The sequence below is a fragment of the Balaenoptera musculus genome, chromosome 11 (assembly GCF_009873245.2).
Source record: "Balaenoptera musculus isolate JJ_BM4_2016_0621 chromosome 11, mBalMus1.pri.v3, whole genome shotgun sequence".
Classification (NCBI taxonomy): Eukaryota; Metazoa; Chordata; class Mammalia; order Artiodactyla; family Balaenopteridae; genus Balaenoptera; species Balaenoptera musculus.
This window is the reverse complement of record NC_045795.1, coordinates 32,040,716-32,064,759: the sequence shown is the minus strand read 5'-3', so window position 1 is coordinate 32,064,759 and position 24,044 is coordinate 32,040,716. Positions and strand designations below refer to the sequence as shown.

General features: G+C 53.1%; 1 protein-coding gene across 4 annotated transcripts; it reads left to right on the top strand.

The window, feature by feature from the left end:
• The first annotated feature begins 3,756 nt into the window (after positions 1-3,756).
• Positions 3,757-24,044, top strand: ABCC10 (ATP binding cassette subfamily C member 10). Of its 4 annotated transcripts, none has more exons than XM_036869739.1 (22): positions 3,757-3,833; positions 4,206-4,377; positions 7,123-8,341; positions 9,504-9,731; positions 10,369-10,525; positions 10,754-10,863; positions 12,909-12,988; positions 13,614-13,785; positions 15,182-15,280; positions 15,700-15,889; positions 16,627-16,704; positions 16,859-17,053; positions 17,500-17,653; positions 17,851-18,040; positions 19,762-20,105; positions 20,423-20,592; positions 21,106-21,266; positions 21,555-21,808; positions 22,739-22,884; positions 22,982-23,079; positions 23,326-23,438; positions 23,764-24,044. In XM_036869739.1, exons 2-22 carry the CDS (start codon positions 4,217-4,219, stop codon positions 23,915-23,917), a joined length of 4,473 nt encoding a protein of 1,490 aa, XP_036725634.1. In that variant the 5' UTR covers positions 3,757-3,833; positions 4,206-4,216; the 3' UTR covers positions 23,918-24,044. The 4 variants fall into 4 exon arrangements, with proteins under 4 accessions (XP_036725634.1, XP_036725636.1, XP_036725637.1 ...); XM_036869741.1 differs by lacking the exon at positions 3,757-3,833 and adding an exon at positions 3,841-3,958; XM_036869742.1 differs by lacking the exons at positions 3,757-3,833; positions 17,500-17,653 and having other exon boundaries at positions 3,841-4,377; positions 17,832-18,040.

Sequence of the window (24,044 nt, the reverse complement as noted above, 5' to 3'; positions counted from 1 at the left end):
TACAGGAATGTTAATATCAGTATTATTCATAATAGTCAAAACTGGAGACAACCCAGATTTCCTCCAGTGGATGAATAGATATACAAAATGTGATATATTCATACAATATAATACTATTCAGGAATACAAAGGAAAGAAATGGAATGCAAGATTCGTTCAATATCTGAAAATCAATGAATGTGATCCATTCTATCAATAGAAAAAAACCAAAAATTACATGCTCATCTCAGTAGACAAAGAATAATTTTACAAAACCCAACACCCTTTCATGATAAAAACACTCAACAAATTAGGAGTAGAAGGGAACTTCCTCAACCTGATAAAGGTTATCTATGAAAAACAAACGGCTAGCATCATACTTAATGGTGAAAGACTGAATGCTTGGGGGATTGTGGTGGTGGGATGAATTGGGAGATTGGGATCAACATATATGCACTAATATGTATAAAATAGATAACTAATAAGAACCTGCTGTATTAAAAAAAAAGTAAAAAAAAAAAGTAAAAAAAAAAGACTGGATGCTTTCCCTCGAAGATCAGGAACAAGACAAGATGTCTAATCTCACCACTTCTATTTAATATCGTAGTGGAGGTTCTAGCCAGGCTGGTTAGGCAAGAAAAAGAAATAAAAGGCATCCAAGTTGGAAAGGAAGAAGCAAAACTATTTCTGTTTATAGGTGACATGATCTTGTATATAAGGAATCCAAGGAATCCACTAGAAATTATTACAACTAATAAACAAGTTCAGCAAGGTTACAGGACCCAAGATCAATATTTAAAAAATCTATTTTATTTTTATACTCCTGTAAACAATCCAGAATGAAAGTAAATATATATATATATATATATATATATATATATATATATATATATAGTGAAATAAGCCAGTCTCAAGAAGACAAATATTGTATGATTCCACTTACATGAAATACCTAGACGAGTTAAATTAATAGAGACAGAAAGCAGAATGGTGGTTGCCAGCGTCTGGAGAGAGGGGGGAATGGAGAGGTAGTATTTAATGGGTCTAGAGTTTAGTTTGGGAAGATGGAAAAAGTACTGTAGATGGGTAGTGGTTATGAATGTGAATGTATTTAATATCACTGAACTGTACGCTTAAAACGTTTAAAATGGTAAATTTTATGTTACCACAATAAAAAGAAAAAAAGAATGAAGTACTGACACATGCTACAACTTGGGTGAAACTTGCAAACATTATGCCAAGTGAAAGAAGGCAATCACAAAAGCCCACATAGGGAGTTCCCTGGCGGTCCAGTGGTTAGCTAGCACTCGGCGCTTTCACTGCTGTGGCCCCAGGTTCAATCCCTGCTCAGGGAACTGAGATGCCGCAAGCCACATGGCCAAAAAAACCCCAAAAGCCCACATATTATATGATTCCATTCACATGAAAGTCTAAAATAGGGAAATCTATAGAGACAGATAGACTAGGGCTGGGGATGGAGGGGGTCGAGGGGGAATAAAAGACGGATAGCTAAGGTACAGGGTTTCTTTTTTTTTCTTTCTTTTTTTTTTTTTTCAGATGTGCTGCGCAGCAGCTTGCAGTGACCTGGCAGGGAGATGATGTGGGCAGGATGAAGCCTGGGTGTGGCAGGGGCTTTGCCCAGTTTCAGTCCTAGCCACACTTGCCCCCTTGCCCTCCAGCAAATCACCTTGCTGATAATTATGGAGCAAAGTGCAGGCAGAAAGGAGGAAGTAAGCCAAGAAGGGACCAGCTAGACAGAACCTACTGCCTTGGAAAACCACCACCAAGGAGAGTTCTTCTTCATTTCAGAGGTACCTCCACTGCCCTCCCTTCGATCCCACCCCCTCCTGGGCACTCAGCTGAATGTGCCCACCCCAACTCCCACCAGCTCCACGGGTGCCTGATATGCTCAGTTCATACCAGTCTGAAAACTGAAGTCAGTGTTCAAAGTTGTAGAAACTTCCTTTGGACATTCAGGTTTTGGAGAGGTTGGCCATCCTTCCACTCTATGGATTGTGAATCATCTAGTGACCAATGATTTCCTCCTCTCCCTCTTCATCTCTCCTCTTGCTACCTAGCTGTTACTCCAACAGTTCCCCAAAGTGGAAGGAAGGAGACAAACTTGTAGCTTTGGCCTCATTTTTCGAAACCATGGTATAAAATTTCTCCGGGAAACTTGGTGAAACTAAGGGGCCAAATGATATGAATGGAGGAATTATTTGTTTCAAATTGTCTTTCCTCCTCTATCTGGGAAAATGTAAATTGGTTGTTTGTGGCTGTCAGAAAGGATCCTATCGGTAGTATGACTCCTTTGCCAAAATTCTTATTGAAAATTAGGACACTGGAGTATTATGAAAATGAGGGGACCACCCCCTGCACCACTTTCTTCAGGTGGTCAGTGGGAACTCAGGCCCTCCCCGTGTGCCTGAGCACCAAGTTGGCCATAGGATGGGTTGGAAGGTGGTAAAGGAGGAGTAACCTTTAACAGAACCATTAACTGCCCCTCTCTTCAGAAGTGGTCTCTCTAAAGAGCCCTCCTGTCCTCTGGTTCTTAGGTTCCCCACAATTAACTTCACCCCATCTTGCTCATACACATGCAGTGAAACACATTTTAGCTTTGTATAGGACGATGTACTTGTTTATAGTGACTAATGTAAACTTGCAAGTAGCTCTGTATTGTTTAACTGTGTCCTGTGTTTCTTGCAACTAGATTATTAGATATAGTGGCTTGATCAATTCAAGTTAGATTTTTTTGGCAAGAATATTTTATTTTTCATAAGGAGGCACACAACTTCTGATTGTCTCTCTTTTTGTGAGTTAGCAGCCATTGATGATCAATGCCTAAATGATCCATTAATTATTAGGGGGTGTGAAATGTACACCTACACTTCTTAATTTGTAAAAATAGGACCATTAATTTCATTTAAATATTTTTATTGAAGTATAGTTGACTTACAATGCTGTGTTAGGACCATTAACTTCTGACATTAGCGAGTCTAATGAGAGGCTTCTTACTGAGATTAAATGGGATAATCATAGTTATTTGTTGAGCTACTTTTCTTTGGGTGCTGCACATACTTGTGTCAGATGTATACCAATACCATGCCCCTTAAACAAATAATAAAACTAAGATGCAGAAGTAACTTGCCCAAGATCACACTACTAAAAATTGGTGGGGTCAGGATTCAAACTGAGGTCCATTGAACTAAAAGCTTATGTTCTTCCACTGCTTCCCTAAAAGATTTATTGCGTTACTATTCTAAGCAAGGCACTTGCACTTAGCACTGTAAATTAATTACTCAACTCTCTCAACAGTAGTTTGGTAGTGGTGTTATTGCCCCCTTTGTAATGACAAAGAAGCTAAGGTTCCTAGACGTTAGGCAACTTCCCCAAGGCCATACAGCCTTCGAGTAAGGAAGGAAATGGTTCAAGTGTCCGTAAGCGGCCAGGGCTCGCGTGTTTGGCTTCCCATCGCTGTAAGCTGTAAGAATTAGAATGCAATGCATGTGCCTGCTAGTAAACAGTAAACAGATGGGAGCGAGTACTCTACGTGAGAGTGTACGGCTGACGCTGCATTAGAGCTGAGATCAGTGTATTTGCAAGTGTCCCGAGAAGCAGCATAAGCGCGCCGTAATACAAGGGGCTCGCCTCCATAGAGAGAGAGGGAGGGGGAGGGGGAGGCGGAGGGGAGGGAGAGATGCGCACGCGCACAGAAGCCCTGCAAATTTTGGGAGGTCATCCCGCCTCTAGGGGGTGCCACGCGAGCCTGGTCAGGGTCCCAAGCCGGCAGCACGCTCTTTCGCTTCCACCAGTGCTGAGGATCTCGGGATCCGGTGGGAAAACAGCTTCTTCAGGTGAGAGGTTCCAGATCTCTGGGGGCGGGGACGCAGGGAGTGGGAAAAGCGGAGCCCGGCTAGGTGACCAGTCCAGAAAGCCGCCTGCTCCTGGGAGCCAAATCAACTCCCTTTCTACCGCTGAGGTAACGCAAGAACGGGCGGTGTGTGGTTTCGGAGCGGCAGCAAGGGAAGGTCCCGCTTCGTGGGCGGGGTTGAAGGCGGGGAGGTCCGGCAGGGGACGCGCTGTCACTCTGGCTCCATCCCCGCTTCCTGGTCAGCGTCCCGCCCCCTCGGGTGCCGGCTCCCTGCCTGCGCGTAGCACTTGGGAACGCGGATTCCTCTCTCTCTGGGAGGGTCCTTCCCTCCCTCCACCCTCTGCTTTCTCCTCAGGTGAGGCCTCCATGGAGCGGTTCCTGGCCCAGTTGTGCGGCACCAGCGCGTTGCAGCCGCTGCCTGTGTGGGAGGGGGACACCACCGGCCACTGCTTCACCCAGCTGGTGCTCAGCGCCCTGCCCCACGCGCTCCTCGCTGTGCTCAGTGCCTGCCACTGGGGCAACCCGAGGTGGGTAGAGACGGGTGCAAGACATCTGTCCTTGTGTTCTTGCAGACCTCACTCGAAACCCACATCTCCGCCGAAGTGTAACCGAAATAGTGAGATCTCTGGAGTAAGGGGCAAAGTAGAATAAAATGTGGGCGTAACCGCTTTGCAGCAGTGTGGCTGTTTGGGGGCAAGTTACCTGGCTTCCCTGAGCCTCGTAACATTGTAGGGAGATTTAAATTAGATAATGCATTTAAGCATATAGTGCAGTGCCTGGCACATTTTTAAAGGCCTGATGCATGGTAGAAATCATCACTTTTGTAGATTTTCAGATGCGCAAACACAGTTGTCATGAATTGGAGGCAAAAGTGGGTGAGCAATGTTTTTAAGCCAAAAAGGTTAACATGTGCCGAAGATGTTGGACCAGTTTCTCACCACTTCCATCTAGGAAACCTCAGTGTTTCTAGGCTAAGAAAAGCATATGTACTCGTTGGAGAGGAAGCAGTCGGTAGAAGAGAAGAGCAAAATCAGAACCTTAATCCTTCCTGAATTTGGGGCTATAAGGTGTAGGTGCTAAACTCACCTTGATTTTGTACTTAGTTCCTGTATGTCTAGATATGGCTAAAGTTAATCTCACTCTGGCTACTGATAAGGCAGGAGGAATGTCTGGTCTGTCTTTGGGAGTCCCTAGTCTAATGGGCAGACTATGTCCTTACCTAAGACGAGTTAGAGGATGATGAATCCCTTCCTTGTGTAGGAGAGGCTTCAGAATTGCTTGGTCTGGGAGGAATCCTGATTTGTCTCTTATGCAGAGACAAAAGTCTGGAGAGGGTTAGTCAGTCAGCACAGAGTGACACTGACTAACTCAGAAGGATTATCTGTGCTCAGAGGAGTATCTTTTAAAAGTTGGCCTAGGGGCTTCCCTGGTGGCGCAGTGGTTAAGAGTCTGCCTGCCAATGCAGGGAACACGGGTTCGAGCCCTGGTCTGGGAAGATCCCACATGCCGCGGAGCAACTAAGCCCGTGAGCCACAGCTACTGAGCCTGCGCGTCTGGAGCCTGTGCTCCGCAACGGGAGAGGCCGCGACAGTGAGAGGCCCGCGCACCGCGATGAAGAGTGGCCCCCGCTCGCCACAACTGGAGAAAGCCCCCGCACAGAAACGAAGACCCAACACAGCCAAAAATAAATAAATAAATAAATTTAAAAGTTGGCCTAGTCCTTTGGGAACTCGCAGTGTAAGGAGAAGGCAAGAAAGACCAACATGTAATCCACAGAAATTGTGGTTATCTCACTTCATTTAACAGATTTTTGCAAGTTGCTGTAAAGGTTTAGAGAGATCCAGAATCTCAGACAGGAAAGGACCTCAGAGGGCTTTGGGTCCAGACTCCTCACTGCTCACTGTGCTGATGAGGAAAATGAGATGCAGAGAAGGAAAGAGTCTTGCCTGAGTTCATAAGACGGGTTAATGGCCAGCTTGGAGCCAGTGTACCAGCCTCCAAGGGCTCACAATGTTCTTCTGTCCCCACGTCTTAGAAAAAAGAATTATTGAAGGTTGACTTTTATCTGAATATAAACCCCTCCATATAACTGTGATCACTGAATTTTTTAAAGGAAACCCGAAACATTTTAACCTACAATTAAAATTTTCAGTAACCCAGCCCTGCCAACGACAAAGGGAATACAGATTTGTATGTTTTTATATGAACCTCTTCTTATATGAACCTTCAAGGTGTTCTGATATGTACTGTTGCAGGTGTGTTTTCCTGCACTTGATTTTTTAAAAAATTAATTAATTAATTATTGGCTGCATTGGGTCTTCATTGCTGCACGTGGGCTTTCTCTAATTGCAGCGAGCGGGGGCTACTCTTCATTGTGGTGCGCGGGCTTCTCATTGCAGTGGCTTCTCTTGTTGCGGAGCACAGGCTGTAGGCACGCGGGCTTCAGTAGTTGTGGCTCGCGGGCTCTAGAACACAGGCTCAGTAGTTGTGGTGCACGGGCTTAGTTGCTCTGTGGCATGTGGGATCTTCCCGGACCAGGGCTCGAACCCATGTCCCCTGCATTGGCAGGCGGATTCTTAACCACTGTGCCACCAGGGAATTCCCCTGTACTTGATTTTTAATGCAGGCAGATAACCCTTTTGTTTATTAAAAACGTTTTTTGCAAGCCAAGATGATACAAACAAAACTGAAAAGAGGTTTTTCTTCAGCTAATGGAGTCACAAAAATGATCCACACCATCTTCTACAACCATTGGAGAAACAGAGAGTATAATATTCTGAGGCTTCAGAAAATTTAGGCTATAGTGTTAGTGTATAGAAGCTGTATGTAAGTCAAATTTTTATCCATCTAATAGTGCTTCGGATGAATTTAAGGGTTATTTTATGTAGATACCTTTGTAAAAATGAAAACTCATCTCTTAGTTGTTATCTGTAGGAAAATTTAGGTTTTTGGGGGGTTTTTTGTTTGTTTTTTGGGTTTTTTTTGTAATTAAGGTCTTCATGTTCCGTACAACCTTAACTCAGAATTTTTTATTTCTGTGGCAAAAGAATGACGAGAAATGGTATAGGTAGATTAGAAAAATGGGTTAGGTTAATCCAGGAAGATTTCCTGGGAGAAAAGGCCCTGAGTTCCAGAGTAAAATGGGATGGAAATAAGGTATACAGGCAGGAAAGGGAGTTGATTCCCTCTAGGTAAGTGAGTTACTGGAGGTATGTCTGGGCCCTGAGTCAGCCCCGATATGCCTCCTTTTCTCTTTTCCCCCTTGTCCCCAGGAATCCAGGTTACATCCCACGCTGCAGTCCTGGCTGGCGGGTCCGACTTGCAGCCTCCTTCGTGCTCTCCATTTTTCCACTGCTAGACCTCTTTCCGGTCGTTTTGCCACCAGGGGCAGGCCCAGGGCCCATAGGGCTAGAGGTGCTGGCCGGGGGCGTGTCAGCTGTGGCCTGGATCAGCCACAGCCTGGCCCTGTGGGTGTTGGCTCATTCCCCTCATGGCCGCTCCCGGGGGCCCTTGGCCTTGACTCTGACTGCCTTCCTGCCAGCCCCAGCCCTAGTGCTGACCCTGCTATGGCACTGCCAGCGAGGCACACTTCTGCCTCCACTTCTCCCAGGGCCCCTCTCCCGCCTATGCCTTCTCATCCTGCAGCTGGCTGCACTCTTGGCCTATGGACTGGGCTGGGCAGTCCCTGGGCGGCCACAGGAACCCTGGGCCCAGGAGCCCCTCCTCTCCGAGGGACAGGAACCCGAGGTAGCTGAAGATGGGGAGAGCTGGCTGTCACGCTTTTCCTATGCCTGGCTGGCACCATTGCTGGCCCGTGGGGCCCGTGGAGAGCTCCGGCAGCCCCAGGACACTTGCCGCCTCCCCGACAGGCTGCACCCAACCTACCTAGCCCGTGTGTTCCAGGCACAATGGCAGGAGGGGGCCCGAATGTGGAGGGCCCTGTATGGGGCCTTGGGGCAGCGCTACCTGGCACTTGGACTGCTGAAGCTGGTGGGGACCATGCTGGGATTCTCAGGACCCTTGCTACTGTCCCTACTGGTGGGCTTCCTGGAGGAGGGGCAGGAGCCACTAAGCAATGGCCTGCTCTATGCCCTGGGGCTGGCCGGTGGGGCCGTTCTGGGCGCCGTGCTGCAGAATCAGTATGGGTATGAGGTGCGGAAGGTGACACTTCAGGCACGGGGGGCTGTGCTGAACATCCTGTACCGAAAGGCTTTACAGCTGGGGCCCAGACGCCCTCCTTCTGGGGAGGTCCTGAACCTACTAGGCACCGACTCTGAGCGGCTGCTCAACTTTGCTGGGAGCTTCCATGAGGCCTGGGGCCTGCCCCTGCAGCTGGCCATTACCCTCTACCTGCTGCACCAGCAGGTGGATGTGGCCTTCGTGGGTGGTCTGATCCTGGCACTGCTGCTGGTTCCCGTCAACAAAGTGATTGCCACCCGAATCATGGCCAGCAACCAGGAGATGCTACAGCACAAGGATGCGCGGGTTAAGGTGAGGGGCCGCTTGGGGTCCCTCAGTCATCCAGAGTCCCCAGGTCCCAGCATCCTGGTCCCCAGGTCCTCCCATGCACTGTGCCTGAGAGAGTGAGTGTGATCTAGAGGTTAAGAGCTCAGACTGGAGAAAAACAGACATGGGTTCACATCCCAACCCTACCACTTACTAATTTAATCATTTCAGACAAGTCACTTAACCTCTTTGGGACTCCACTTCCTCATCTGTAAAACGAGGATAATAATAGCTTGCCTCATAACATAGTTGGAGGATCGTATGAGATACTGCTTGGCAAGTGCCAGTCACAAAGTAAGCACTAAGTAAGTGTAACCTGTTAGTAATATTATAGTATTAGCTCATGCAGCCCTAAGAGCAACCCTGGGAGGTAGGAAGTAACCTGTCTGGGGCCAAATGGGATTTTAGTGTTAGAGCCAGGACCCAATCTCCCACCTCCTCATCTCAGGCACAGAGCATCCCACAACCGCATGTGAAGAGGCCTAGGAGAACCCCAGCTACCTCTTAGGGGTGGGCTGTGGGGAAAGGAGTAGGTCTCTCTCCTGCCTGGGCCAACTCTAGTTGTGAGGGTCTGGCTGGGTCAGTTCTGGGTTGTGCAGTGATTGTGGTACCTTTACAGAGGGGATGGTGGGCTTAGGGGTCCATATAGCGTAGTTGTCAACCTCTTACTGGAATAGCTCCGAGTGCTAATGGGGAGGGGGATGTCTCTGAAAGCTGGTTATGGCATGAGGCCTTTTTCCCTACCCATGACAGTTATTGACTAGTCTCCAGGGCCACCTGGGAAGGCTCCCAGTGCCTCCCTGGCTTGCGGGCTGGGGATGTTTGAATGTTAGGATACAAGGAGTTCCTCTGGCCCTTGCCTGTCTTGCCTGGCCCTGTCGTCTGCCTGACCCTGGGCTGTGGTGTGCCTTCCTACACCTGTATACTCCTATAGGAATAGTTCCCATACCACCCGACCCCCCCTTTACTTTCCACCGCTTCATCTAGGAAGGTGGGAGGATTCCAGCTCCAACCTGCCCCCAGCTGGAGCATATGGGGGCTCAGAATACTTGACATCTTGTGCCAGGAGCCTGGGGGAGACTGAGCAGAGGACAACACACGTGAGCAGTGTCTCCACTTTGTACTGCTCTCTTGTCCCCACCCCTAGCTCGTGACAGAGCTGCTGAGTGGCATTCGTGTCATCAAGTTCTTCGGGTGGGAGCAGGCGCTGGGGGCCCGTGTAGAGGCCTGCCGAGCTCGAGAGCTGGGGCGACTCTGGGTCATCAAGTACCTGGATGCAGCCTGTGTGTACCTGTGGGCTGCCCTGCCAGTCGTCATCTCCATCGTCATCTTCATCACCTACGTCCTCATGGGGCACCAGCTCACTGCCACCAAGGTGAGGACCAGGAGGGGAGGGGACGGCTGTAGGAATGCATGGGAGGGAAGCAGCATGGAGACTGCAGTGGAGTGAGGGGTGGACTGGGGCCCTCAGTGCTGGCTGGGAAGGAGGGATGGAGGGTCCCTGGCTGCCTTATCCTTTCCCAACCAAGGAGAAATTCTCTGAAGGGACCCTTCATCTGGGGCCTCGGATATATAACCCTTCCCTCTGCAAAGGAATTCCTTTTTTTCCTCTCCTCTTCCTCTCCTACTTCTGGTTAGGTCCCCTTATCCTCATTCTGATGGCCTTGGAGGAAAAGTTCACGATCCAGTGCAAGGTGGATCCAGTGCTGGGTATAGCCAGGTGATGTTGCTACTTGGAAATTCTGAGAAGGTCTCAGAGTGAGCTAGGTGTTTGTGCTTATCAGGGAGCAACCTGGATCCCTGGAGGAGTATCTGGAATTTCTGGGATTCTTGGACTGGCCACCTCTGCCACCTCTAACCCAAGATTGTCCAGCTAACTCCTCAGTTTTGCTGCTGCCCTGTTTTCCCCTCCACAGACCTGTCTGCAGGGCCACCCATAGAGCAGGCCTTCAGATAATTCCCGAGCTTCAGGTGATGCTCCAACCCTTCCCCCCACCTTCGACCCCACTTAGGTGTTCACGGCCCTGGCACTGGTGCACATGCTTATTCTTCCCCTCAACAACTTCCCTTGGGTGATCAATGGCCTCCTGGAGGCCAAAGTGTCCCTGGACCGGATCCAGCGTTTCCTCGACCTTCCCAACCACAGCCCCCAGGCCTACTACAGCCCAGGTAATGGGAAGCTGGAGGGCAGAACCTGGCACAGGGGAGGAGGGAACTGTAGCCACTTGGTTGCTGTACACAGATGCTGCCAAGAGGAGCCAGAGGCAGCAGAATTTAGGCGGGGCAGGTGGCCATTTCCTGGGGGAGAATCCTCAGACCAAGACTGAGGCTGCATTAGCCCTGGGCAGGTAGATTGTGGATTAGAAGCCCCAGCTGAGTGGCTTCTTCCTTGTTCAGATCCTCCGACAGAGCCATCTACAGCCTTGGAGCTACATGAAGCCCTCTTCTCCTGGGACCCAGTTGGAACCAGCCAGGAGACCTTCATCAGTCACCTCGAAGTGAAGAAGGTTGGTTGGTTAGATGCCCTAGTAGAAGCGCCAGACTAACGAGGGACATGCAAGCTCAGTGACCGATAAACAAGGACAGAGCCAATCATAGCAAGATGGCCCCGTGGCTCTAATTACTGAGGGAAGGACCAGAGAGGTTTCGGTGAGCAGGTTCTCATTGGAGAGGAGATGATACCTTATCTCTGAATGTCAGTTTTCTAACACACAGCCGCTTCAGAGCAGTCACATCTCTCCCTGGTCACCAGACCATTCACATCTACCCAGTCCAGTCCAACAATTGCATTTTTCTCTCCGTGTCCCTCAGGGGCCGTCAAGTTCAGAACAGACCCCAGAATTTATCCAGCATCTTCCCCGGGCTAGGGACCTCCGGGAGAGGCCCAGCAGCCCCTTCTCAGAAGGATTTTGCAAATGGTATAGATAATCCTCTATTTAGCCTGGTGAAAAGGAATCACACCCTGTGACTCACACCCTGGCATACATCATCAAAGAAGCACTTGAAAGAACATTCCTGGCAGGACGGCAGCTCCTCTTCACCGAGTCCTGAGTTTTCACTCTCCCCTGACCCATGTCCAACCCTTTGCCCCACAGCTCAACCCAGCGTTCTCCAGTGGAGCCTGAACCGCCTCTGCCGCATTTGGCTCATGTTTCTGGCTTGGGCTGAATGTTTTGTTTTTCCTCTTAGTTCAGGCAAGACAAGGCTGGAATTTTTGAAAGGAATTTTACTAATGTGTCAGTTGGGGCTTTTTTGGATATAAGTCATAGAAACCCACTGGAGCTAGCTTAAGCCAACAAGAATTTGTAAGAAGGATATAGAGATGAATTGCGGAATCCACAGGCAGGCACTTGGGCAGATCTCAGCAGCAGCCCAGAGCCAGGCCTCGACTCGCCGAGCTGCTCCTTCCGTCTGCTTCTCTTTCTGTATCTGCCTCATTCTTCTCTCTCTGTGAACCTGCTCTCCACTGAGCAGAAGACAGGCCTGCAGAGAGCCCTTCCACTTACAGGCCACAGCCAGAAAGAGGGAGGCTTCCCAAGGAAGGGTCTCAGGTTGGTCTGGTGTCCACTCGAAGATAGGCTAACCCTGGCTGGCAGTGTGGGACATCACAGACAGAGCTGCTAGGAGCCCCACCTGTTTCTATGGAAGGAGTTTTTTTCCGTTGTGTACAATGAGATAGCTCCATGAATGTATGTTACAACTAAGCAAGGAAGGGAGCACAGAGAATTTTAAACTGCAAATCACAGAAATGGGTACCTGTGCAAAACATTGTTTTTGCCCTGAGCTATTAGAAATCTAGCTGCAGGGACTTCCCAGGTGGCGCAGTGGCTAAGAATCTGCCTGCCAGTGCAGGGGGCACGGGTTCAAGCCCTGGTCCAGGAAGATCCCACGTGCCGTGGAGCAACTAAGCCCGTGCGCCACAACTACTGAACCTGCTCACTACAGCCCGCGAGCCACAACTACTGAGCCTGCAAGCCACAACTACTGAAGCCCGCACGCCTAGAGCCCATGCTCCGCAACAAGAGAAGCCACCGCAATGAGAAGCTCGCGCAGCACAACGAAGAGTAGCCCCCCTCACCGCAACTAGAGAAAGCGCAAGCACAGCAACGAAGACCCAACGCAGCCAAAAATAAATAAATAAATTTATTAAAAAAAAGAAAAAAAAAAAGAAATCTAGCTGCAGGTGGAGTTAGCCAGCCCAGCATCCAGGCCCCAAAGCCTGGAGTCCTTCCTTCCCCTCACCCCATCCTGGGTCGCCTGCCTCAGAGCTTTCCTTGCAAGTTCTCGGGCAGTTTTCCTCCCATGCTCTCTGGCACACTGCTGCTCTCCAAAGACCCTTCACACAGTGAAACTGATGCTTCTCTGAGCGGAGTGTAAAACACCCTACTCCCCTGGGGCCACACAGCATCTGTCACTGAGGCACAGCTCAGCCTGTGGGGTGGAGAATTCTTTCCCTCCAGGCTAACTGGGGCCTAGAGAGAAGCCTCCATGGGATGATTGCTATCCCAGGGCCTCAGGAGGGAGACCTGACATTTGTGTGGCTTCCTTGCAGGGTATGCTGGTGGGCATCGTGGGGAAGGTGGGCTGCGGGAAGAGCTCACTGCTGGCTGCCATCGCGGGAGAGCTGCACAGGTAAGCAACTTCCAGCGCCCCGTGTCTTCAGCTCTGCCCTTCGTCAGCACTTTCCTGGCCCCTGCTACATGGTGGACACCTTTTTAGAGGCCACAGGATGCCAGGATGAGCAAGACATGGTCCCTTTCTTGGGAGAGTTTTCAGTCTGTAAAGGGGAAGGAAGTGAAAGTGGGTTCTCAAAACCATCACCACAGAGTGTTAGAAGTGCTGTAATAGTGAGTGAAGAAATAAATGGAAACAGCCGGCATCAGCTACTCTTTCAGAAAGTGTGCTTGTGCACGGGAGGGATCCAGAGAGGAGCAGAGGTGTGAGGGAGGGCCTTATTTCATGGTGAGAATGAATGAGTGCAGGGTGGTGGCCACACTCTCTTCTGAGCACCTCGACATATAACAGCTACTTGGCTGCAGCCAAAGAGCGATTTCTTCCCTTCCCAGTCCAGAGTGAGCCTCCAGCCTCATTAGGACCCCTCGACCTCAGTGGCTGCCAATCTAGAGAGCCATGTGACATGGAGCGGGACCCCGTGTAAAAGACAGCAATCTGGAGAGGCTTCTGAGAGGCAGGGGCTGAGCAGGAAGGGGACCAGCGGGGAGCCAGCCTCCCATGCTGCTGGCCTGGCTCTCTGCAGGCAGCGTGGGCGGGTGGCAGTGTGGAGGCTGTCCAAAGGCTTTGGCCTGGCCACCCAGGAACCCTGGATCCAGTTTGCCACCATCCGAGACAACATCCTCTTTGGGAAGACGTTTGATGCCCAGCTGTACAAGGAAGTGCTGGAAGCGTGTGCCCTCGACGATGACCTCAGCGTGAGTGCCTGGCCGCCCACTTCCCCGCGTCCCTAACACCGCAGGTCAGAGACTTGCTTCTCTGGGAAGGGGTTGCTTGTACTCAGGCATCATTTACCCAGGACTGGCCATCAGGCTTTGGTCCTCCCAGAGTGTCCAGCTTCTGCACAGGGCCTGGGGGTGGGTGGTGGAGACTGGGTGTTCCACACAGCAGCCGTGGGAACCCTGCAGCCTCTGGGACTAGGGGAGGGTTTCCTCTGAGGCTTAGCTCTCTGTAGGTCTGGCTAATGGTTCTGATTCAAGAGGCCTTCTCCCACCTCCCACTGGAAGAGTCAAGGTTATTCTAGAGAAGTCTGGCAAGCCCATCAGACCCCCCCCCCCCACATCCAGAATGCTAAATTTAAGGGGGATGAGAGTCCAGCTTTCTCCCGTGACTTTCCCCCCCAACCCCCATATCCCCTGCAGGACTGTCATCAGCACTACCCTGTCCAGGTAGATGTGGAACTTCCCAGGAAAGGAGGACCTTTGACTCCAACCATGGAGCATCTTATGTCCACTTACCATTTCTTTCTACATCAGGCATTTCCCAAATGTCTCCTGGGTACAGGGAACTGTTCTGGGTACTAAGAAAAGAAATGAATCACAAAGCTTTTCCCTCAGGGGAGCCACCATCTGGTCGACCACAGGTGCCTCCTCTGGTATGGGGACCCCTTAGCTAAGGAGACCTCTCCCAAGGCCACAGGGTACCTCTTCCAAGGCTCGGGATACCTTCCTTCTCTAAAAACCTAGGAAAGTTTCACTTTGAATTTGGCCATCTTCATCCTTGCCTGTTAAAAAGGCAGGGTAGTGAGTGTGACGGAGTGGTTAAGAATCTACATTCGTGTCCTGCCCTTTACTAGCTGTGGAATGACCTTGGGCAGGGTACTTACTCTGAGCTTTGGTCTCATCTGTGAAAATGAAATAACATCAACTTCATAAGGTTGCCGTGGGGGTCAGATGAGATGATGCCTGTAATGCGCTCAGCACATAGAAAGTGTTCAACAGGGGACTTCCCTGGCAGTCCAGTTGTTAAGACTCCGCACTTCCACTGCAGGAGCCACGGGTTTGATTCCAGGTCGGGGAACTAAGATTCTGCATGCTGTGTGGCGCAGCCAGAAAAACAAAAAACAAAAAAAGGAAAGCTTATTAAAAATTCCTCAAGAAAAAAAAAAAGAAAAGAAAAACGTGTTCAACAAATGCTCGTTTTTGTTGGAGTTGTGGTTTGTCCCCTCTGTCTCACATACCCCAAATTCAAGTCCAAATTCTCAAGCTCCCTGGCTCTCTGACCCCCGCCATCTTTTCCCTGCAGAGGGGTAGGAAATGGGGTGGAAAGTACTGGGGAGCTCGCTGACCAATGCTGCGGGGCCTGTCCTGTCAGATCCTGCCTGCTGGGGACCAGACAGAGGTGGGGGAGAAGGGTGTGACCCTCAGCGGGGGACAGCGTGCCCGGATTGCCCTTGCTCGTGCCGTCTACCAGGTAAGTTGAAGATGGGGGAGTCCGGAGCCTCGGGAGCTTGGCTGGGGAGGGGGCAGTGTGGGGATATTTTCATCGGCATCCGGTTTCTTCCCTCCCCCCTGCATGCTCCTAAGGTGTTGGTCCCTTGGCCATCCCATCCCCCTTTTGTAGATTGAAGGCAGAATTAAAGGCCCTTTAAAAAGCATTATGTGGCTTGAGGCACTGGGACCCAGCAAAGCTGAGCACTGGTCCTGGGGCACTGGCCTTGCGTGACTGGAGGGAAGTCCACCCTCTGGTCTCACCACCTTCTTTACTGCTGTAGGGGTAGCCCCAGAGTTCCTCTCAACCGTATTCCCGGACGGCCTCAAGATCACGTCCTAGGAGAGGTCTGGGTTCTGGCCAAAGGACTTGGTACCCATGGTGCCCCCACCTCTCCCTAGGAAAAGGAGCTCTATCTCCTCGATGACCCTCTGGCCGCTGTGGATGCGGACGTGGCCAACCACCTGCTGCACAGGTGCATCCTGGGAGTGCTGAGCCACACCACGCGGCTGCTGTGCACCCACCGCACCGAGTACCTGGAGAGGGCTGACGTGGTGCTGCTCATGGAGGCTGGGCGCCTCGTCCAGGCTGGTAATGTGGGCCACCAGGGTGGGAGCCCGGCTGAGTGAGGGAGCCATCTGCTCGGGTCCGACGGATGGATTGTCAAGTGCAGACTCTGCCACCCCCTCTGTGTGTGATCCGGGCCCTGTCATACTTCTGTCTAGTGGGAGACCCTCTTCTGCCTTCACAAAACTGGTGTGAGGAACAGAGAGCAGGAGGGAAAGGAGCCTGTGGCTTTGTGATGCAGGCTTTGTGACTGGGAGCTTTGGGAACTTACAGGCCCAGGATCTCAGAGAACAGTTTGATGTCCTTGGAGAAAGGAAAGCAGTCAGGTTTAGAACAATCATTTTATTTAAAAACAAATAAACAGAAACTCTGATGGATTATTATCCAGAGGGACATGACCACTGGCACATTCACTGGAGAGAAACAGGAGCAAATGAGGCTCCACCAGCGTGTTAGGAGTTCCAGGAAGCATGAGGAGAAAGCCCAGCGGTAGTGAGAGGTGCCTCTGGACAGGGTTCTCACAGGTGGCCGTGACTCTCCTCCCAGGGGTGAACATTTTCTGTCTGTGCTGATCGGACTCCAGACACAGAGGGATGGACTTGATGGTCCTGCTCAGGGTCTGTGGGTCCAGGGCACAGCCCTGCTAGGGTAGGTCAGGGAGGGGGTCCAAAGAGCATGGGAGGTGGATTGGCTCACATGTTTAGAAAGGCATAGAATATACCCAGAAGAGCCCCCTCCTAATCTCTCCTGCTGCCTTCCAGGGCCCCCCTCTGAGATCCTGCCATTGGTACAAGCTGCCCCCAAAGCCTGGGCTGAGGATGGACAAGAGTCTGACCCAGGTACGGCCCGGGGTGAGAGGAAAGAGGCTGCTCTTCGCCACCACACTTGAAGGGAGATGTTTCTAGGAAGCTTGCCTGCCCCTGAAAACACTAAGGTTTTCAACTGTCATCCTGCAAGCTTAATCCCCCCCGCCCACCTCTCTGATTCTCACAGTCACAGCCCAGTCAGTACAGAACCCAGAGAAAACAAAGGAGGGGCTGGAGGTGGAGGAGAGCACGTCTGGCTGCCTGCTGCAGGAAGAAAGCAAGAAGGAGGGCGCCGTGGCCTTCCACGTGTACCGCGCATACTGGAGGGCCATGGGCTGGGGCCTGGCCCTCGCCATCCTCTTCTCTCTGCTCCTCATGCAAGGTAGGAGTAAACCCTGCAGGCCTTCATCCCACCCACAGCCCTGTCGCCTAGGTCCCCATCACATCCATCACCTTGTACTAATCATTACAAAGCCCAGACACTCACCATGTGTGGGCGACAGCTGGGACAAGGGACACGTCCCCAATTCTGAGGGTCCCAGGGACCGGGGGCGGGGGGGGAGCGGGGATGCTCCGTAGCCATCTTCTGATCTGCCCCCAAGGCTGTCTCCCGTTCTGCAGATTCAAGATCACGCTCTCCCCAGAGCTGAAGGGTGATGGGCCCAGGAAGGAAGTGCACACTGGGGAGGACATGGGGTGGGGACAAGGTGGGGAGGGCTGGGGGTGAAGGAGGGTAGAAACCAGAGTCGAGAGCAGAGGAAGGGGGTGTCTGAATAGAAAGAAGAAGATGAGCTGTCTGGCAGCTTTCTCCTTCCCATCCCCACCCAGCAACCAGGAACTCGGCTGACTGGTGGCTCTCCCACTGGATCTCTCAGCTGGAGGCTGCCAAGAATAGCTCCCAGGAGGCGCCAGCTCCCAGCAGCCTGGGCTCCGCAGGGCCACTGTCTGCCCAGTTGCTCTCCTTCTCCCCCGGAAGCCTCTAGTGAGTGGCTGGGGCCAGGAGCAGGCCTGGGGCTCTCAGAGTGGTTGCCAGGCAGGGAGTGAGTTGGGGGGCTGGTGCTCCAGGGCCTGTGTCTCCTGGAGGGTGGGGAGCAGTGGCGTTGGGGGGGGGGGGCGTGGGGAAGGGACCCCTGAGTGGCCCCACTTTTGGTTACCCACAGCCCCCTCCCCACCACCCAGCACCTCAGTGTTCCCACTGCCCAAAGCTGCCCCCAATGGCTCCTCAGACATCCGTTTTTACCTCACCGTGTATGCGACCATTGCTGGCGTCAACTCCCTCTGCACCCTTCTCCGGGCAGTGCTCTTTGCAGCGGGCACCCTCCGAGCAGCTGCCACCCTGCACCGCCGCCTGCTGAGTCGAGTCCTCATGGTGAGGGGATGGGAGGGTGGGGGTGGCATGGGGGGCCCTTCCCGGTACCTGGGCTCCATCAGGGGCCCATCCCCCCTCCTGGTCCTCAGGAGAAAACAGCACCTCACAGATGCGTGCAGCACTTGAGACCTGGAGAGGCCAAGAGCAGAGCAGCTGCCTGGGTTCAAACCCAATTACTTAGGCCTATAGCTTTCTCATCTATAAAGTGGGGAGAAGAGAATCTTCCTCAGGTTTACTTCCGTTTTTTACTTCAGGCGCAGAGGACTGAGTTAATCACCCCTTAGTTCATGTGAGATCCCTTTTTAATTTTATGTATTGATCCATTCCTATTTATCTGCAAACCCTGTTTTCATTTCCTCTCCTTTCCTTGATAAGCAGCCACCCTAGGTGTGTTTAATATGTATCTTTTTGGCTTTTTGCAAAATGCCTGTGTTTTGTGTGCACATAGTTTTATAAATGACATTCCTTTTCTCACAGTTTTTATTTAGAGCTCTTCTAAGGTCCATCCCTGTTGCTGTGTGTATATATAGTCTGTTGCTTGCCCCATAGGTCATTATGAGGATTAATCAGTACATCAAAAGTGCTTAGGATAGTGCCTGGCATATACTAAGTGCCCAATTAGCAATTATTATTAACGATGTTGTTATTATTACGAAGCTCTTTTTTTGTCTGTTATCTTATTAGGGCCTCATTATAACCCTGTGAGATGGGTACTATTATCATCATTTTACAGATGAGGAAACAGGCTCTGAGAGTGTGTGCAACCTGGGCAAGGCTAGTTCTGTGGCCGTGAACCCAGGACATGTGGGTCTTTCCCTTGCCTCTCCGGTAGCAGCTGCCCACTGTCTGCCCACATCTTCAGGCTGTGAAGGAATTAATTTCTCATAAGCTGGCTTTAGGAAATGCTTCAGCAAGTCTTTTGACCTAGTGTCCTGCCTTAAGATAGGACTGATCCCCAAGTAAAGGCAGAGAGTTGGGGGACAGGGAAGGCGGGGAAAGGGAAAGGGTCTTTGAGACCGTACCTCCCAGTAGTAAGTAGTCTAAATAGCTAGCAGTTACCAAGCACCTGCTCCGTGGCAGGCAGACCCTGCTAAGCTCCTGACTGCTGTCTACGTGGCTTCAATCCTGCTGTCAGCCCCGGGAGGTGCAGTTTCATTATTACTATCCCCCTTTTTGAGATGAGGGACAGGGGCCTTGAGGAGATGAAGCCCCCTTACCTGGGGTCTCACATCTGGTAAGTGGCAGGGCTGGAATCCAAGAAGCAGTCTGACTCCAGAGCCTGAGCGCTTGACCATGGGATAGTATGGACTTTGACCGCTGCCCTCACCACTCTGTCCTGCCACGGGCAATCAGGATGTTCCTCCTAACATCTAACTAAATCTCACTCATGGCCTGAAGACTCCATCTTCTGGAAAGAGATTAGCTACCTGCCCTTGAAAGGGGGGGTAGGCATGTCTAGCACAGAAGTAGAGGGGTGGCCAGCCTGACCTCTCAGGGTCCCCACTAGCCAGAGGGATGGGAGAGACTCTCTCTTTCCCACATGGGGTATTCTTCCTCTGAGCTCCTCCAGCCCCCGCTCAGTGCCCCCAAACTCTGGGGACACTTTACTCCTTTCCTACTCTCTACCTTGGACCTTTCTCCCCAGCCCACCTCCCCCGGGGGCTGCCTCCACGGCTTCTCCGCTGGCCCCTGCCCTGGCCCACCCACACCCCTTCTCCCAGGCGCCAGTGACTTTCTTCGACTCCACGCCCACGGGCCGGGTCCTCAACCGCTTTTCCTCCGACGTGGCCTGTGCGGATGACAGCCTGCCCTTCATCCTCAACATCCTCCTGGCCAACGCGGCAGGCCTGCTGGGCCTTCTGGCTGTGCTGGGCTCTGGCCTGCCCTGGCTGCTGCTGCTGCTGCCGCCTTTGAGCCTCATCCACTATCACGTGCAGCGCCACTACAGGGCCTCCTCGAGGGAGCTGCGGCGCCTGGGCAGCCTCACCCTGTCTCCTCTCTACACCCACCTGGCCGACACCTTGGCCGGCCTCCCTGTGCTCCGGGCCACCGGCACCACCCACAGGTGTGTGAGGTCCGCCTCCTCCAACCAGTGCGAGGGGGGTGAGGTGCTGGGGGGAGGGGGGAAGAGGGACCCCTGGGAAGAAGGGGGGCGGGTCTCAGTCTCCTGAGAAGGGAAGGGTGGGTGAGGGCATAGGGGGAAGAGGAAAGAAACAGAAAAGGGGGAGAGTGACGCTGAGCAGACCCCTACAGGAGAGCACATTGGCTCCTGCGTACCACTGAGGTGCGGCCTGTGGGCGTGCAGGTCAGCTCCGAGGAGGAGGCATTCTACGGGCAGGGAGTCTGGACGGGTCGATGCAGCTGTGGCGTGGCCTCCCCCAGGTTTGAGGAGGAGAACCAGAGACTCCTGGAACTAAACCAGAGGTGCCAGTTTGCTGCCAGCGCCACGATGCAGTGGCTGGACATTCGGCTACAGTTCATGGGGGCCGCAGTGGTCAGCGCCATCGCAGGCATCGCCCTGGTGCAGCACCAGCAGGGCCTCGCCAACCCAGGTGCCGCCCCGGGACCCTTCACTCTCACCTCAGAAGTGTGTTATTCCCAGCACCTGCCCCAGACCTCTCCCTGCACTGCCCCCCGCCGCCCCCAGCCCCAAGCATTTTCACCTCCCAACCAGGGTTCCCTGTGAGGATGTGTTGTAATTCTCATCACCCGCATTTTAGAGTTGAGGAAACTTGAGTCTCAAGGAATCACTCACCCTGGTGGTCGTGGATCTGGGACTAGTCAAGTCTTCTGATCTCCGCCCCTCCCTGCTCACCCGTCCTCAGCACTTAGCAACCGGCCCTAGCCCCCCTGCCTTCCACCCGTCCTCCCTCGTAGCCTTTCCACGCTGCTGCAGCCAGCCTCCTGTGGTATGGCTGGTATGGCTCCTGCATCTTCCTCCTTCAGTGCCAGCTTCCTCTAAATGCCCACGGTCCACAGCTCAGGGTTCGCCCGTTCTGCCCAGCCATCCCCACACACATCCCAGCGTCCAAGCCTCCCCTGGCAATTGTGTTCCCTTCCCCCAGGACTCGTGGGCCTGTCACTGTCCTACGCCCTGTCCCTGACGGGCCTGCTCTCCGGCTTGGTGAGCAGCTTCACACAGACAGAAGCCATGCTGGTGAGCGTCGAGCGGCTGGAGGAATACTCCTGTGACCTGCCCCAGGAGCCCCAGGGCCAGCGGCCGCAGGTAGCCTGCGCCCTCACCCCAGCCTGGGTGCTAGAACCCTGAAGGATCCTTCTGATGGCCCCAGTCTCTCCCCCAGTTCCTTTCCTTGTGCCCCTCACCATTTTTCTCAGCTCCTGTACCGTCCCCTGTGATCTCCCTGATTTTTGTGTCCATCCCCCCATCAGTCCTCGTTTCCCCCACCTCTACTCTCACAGCATCTATCCCTCATTCCTCTCCCTTCCTTCCACTTTCTTCATTCCTCCCCATCTCACCCATCTCCCTCCCTCTCCCACCCACGGACCCCACCAGCTGGGCATTGGCTGGCTGAGCCAGGGGAGCGTGGAGTTCCAGGATGTGGTGTTGGTGTACCGGCCAGGGCTGCCCAATGCCCTGGATGGGGTGACCTTCTGCGTACAGCCTGGAGAGAAGCTGGGCATCGTGGGCCGCACGGGCTCTGGCAAGTCTTCCCTGTTGTTGGTGCTCTTTCGGCTGCTAGAGCCCAGTTCTGGGCGAGTGCTGCTGGACGGCGTGGACACCAGCCAGCTGGAGCTGGCCGAGCTCAGGTCTGGGGGAGGGAGGAGAGGGGACCAGACTACTGGCACTTAGAGGAAGGCCCAGTTAGGAAGGCTTTATATAAACTCAGGGCAGACAGGGTTGATCAGGAGGTGAGACGGAGGATGGGACAAGCAGGCGAGGATAGTGAGCTGCCAGTGCTCAGGTCAGGGTTCATAGCTGTGGTCCTAAGGTTTTCACCTTCCCAGCTTCACCTTGTGCTTCCCAGCATACACCTTCCACTCTAGACCACCAGTCACTGCCTCCTGAGTCAGAGCCTCCCAGGTGCTGTGACCTCGGGCTTGGCAGGCGGCGCTTGGGACAGCTGGAGACCTGGGCCAGTTGCCTCTGGCCACAAGGGGTCTCATCTGGAGCTAAACACCCCTCCCAGCCACGTTGCCCTAGTATCATTTTTTCTGAGTTCCATGACATGGAAAAAGGTAGGGATGCTCTGTCCTAAAGCCCATTACTGATCCCAGGCCCTGGCCCTGGCCTTCCTGCCTTCTCTTCTAACCTGTGGTGGCCATAGGTTGACCACATGGCTCCTCAGGACCCAATTTCAGGCCCACTTCCAACCTTGAAGCATCCCCTACCCAGTCATTCCTTGGTCCCCTCTGGTCATTCCTTGCCATCCACTGCTGTCCCGTGATTGGAGTCAGTGCCATACGGTTTAGCTCATGCTTGTTCTGTTTTGCCCCTCAGTGAGATGTAATTTCCTTAAGGGCAGAGTCTAGGCCTTTGGTTTCTTTGGAATTCCTTATAGCACTGGCACAGTTCTAGGTACATGGCTGACCAAGTGGGGAACAGGATGGGGGTGATGTTCAGGTCTTATCCCCAAGCTTTTCTGAAGGGCTGGGCCTATAGCTAAAACCTGTGCTGGGAGCAGAAGTGGCCACATCTCCAGCCAAGACCCCATGTCCTGTCCCCTTCTCATCCCCCAGATCCCAGCTGGCTATCATCCCCCAGGAGCCCTTTTTGTTCAGTGGAACCGTTCGGGAAAACCTGGACCCCCGGGGTCTGTATGAGGACAGGGCCCTGTGGCAGGCCCTGGAGCAGTGCCACCTGAGTGAGGTGATCATATCTATGGGTGAGTTCTATGTCCTGTCCTGCATGGTGGCAGGAGTGAGCAGGGAGGGGGCTGAGGGAGGCTCAGGACCCAGGAGTGAAGATGCTGTGCTTTTCAGGTGGTCTGGATGGTGAACTGGGCGAGGGGGGCCGGAGCTTATCTCTGGGGCAGAGGCAGCTGCTGTGTCTGGCCAGGGCTCTCCTCACAGATGCCAAGGTAAGACCAGAGGAAGGGACATTCGAGAGGGCCAGGAAGAAGGCAGGGGACATGTGAGGGGTGGGGGGTGAGGAAGTGGACTGGGGAGAGGTCTCAAGGGACCTAGTTAGTTTTTCTTTTAGAGCTGGAGGTGGGGAGCTGTGGGCTGGCCTGCGCCAGACCAGGAGGTGGGGGCTGGGGCTTATGTAGCAGCCACGGCTGACCTTCTTCTCCTTCCTCCCCCCTCATCCTCTCCACATGGTCCAGATCTTGTGTATCGACGAGGCCACAGCAAGCGTGGACCAGAAGACAGACCAGCTGCTCCAGCAGACCATCTGTAAACGCTTTGCCAACAAGACAGTGCTGACCATCGCCCACAGGTGTGTAGGCATCCAGAGTGAGAATCTAATCAGGGCCTAAGGTGTCATGGACCCATAGCCGCCCTTCCTTTCAGGAACCCCAGGGGTCAGGGCTCTAGAGATTCCAACCCCTATGAATCTCAGCTCCGTGTTCTCCAGGCACCAACCCAGGCCCTTTGTAGCGCATTGTCTGAGGGAGCCTGCAGCCCCTCCCCTAGCACAGAGCCAGGGGCTGAAGCCTGTGGGGCAGGCTGGTGCTGTCCAGAGGAGAAGAGGAGGGAAAGCAGGTCAGCTTTCTCTAGGGCGTTGTCCTCCATCCCCACGCTGACCACCCTCTCCCACGCAGGCTCAACACGATCCTGAACTCGGACCGGGTGCTGGTGCTGCAAGCCGGGAGGGTGGCGGAGCTGGACTCCCCCGCCGTCCTGCGCAGCCAGCCCCACTCACTGTTCCAGCAGCTGCTGCAGAGCAGCCAGCAGGGAGCCCGCTCTTCTCCCTGAGGGCCCCGAGTCCCCGCCCCACAGGGCCTCCCTCTGTCCTACCCACTGCTGCCTGGCGCAGGGGGGCCTGCCGCTTGTTTACACCCCTCTGTGGCTCTACCTCTCTCTCACCTCCGCAGAGGGGAAA

Coding starts and splice junctions, on each gene's coding strand:
- ABCC10 (XM_036869739.1), top strand. CDS start 4,217: ATGGAGCGGTTCCTGGCCCAGTTGTGCGGCACCAGCGCGTTGCAGCCG. Junction 4,378..7,122: donor TGCCACTGGGGCAACCCGAG/GTGGGTAGAGAC, acceptor CCTTGTCCCCAG/GAATCCAGGTTACATCCCAC. Junction 18,041..19,761: donor TGCTGAGTCGAGTCCTCATG/GTGAGGGGATGG, acceptor CCCTTCTCCCAG/GCGCCAGTGACTTTCTTCGA.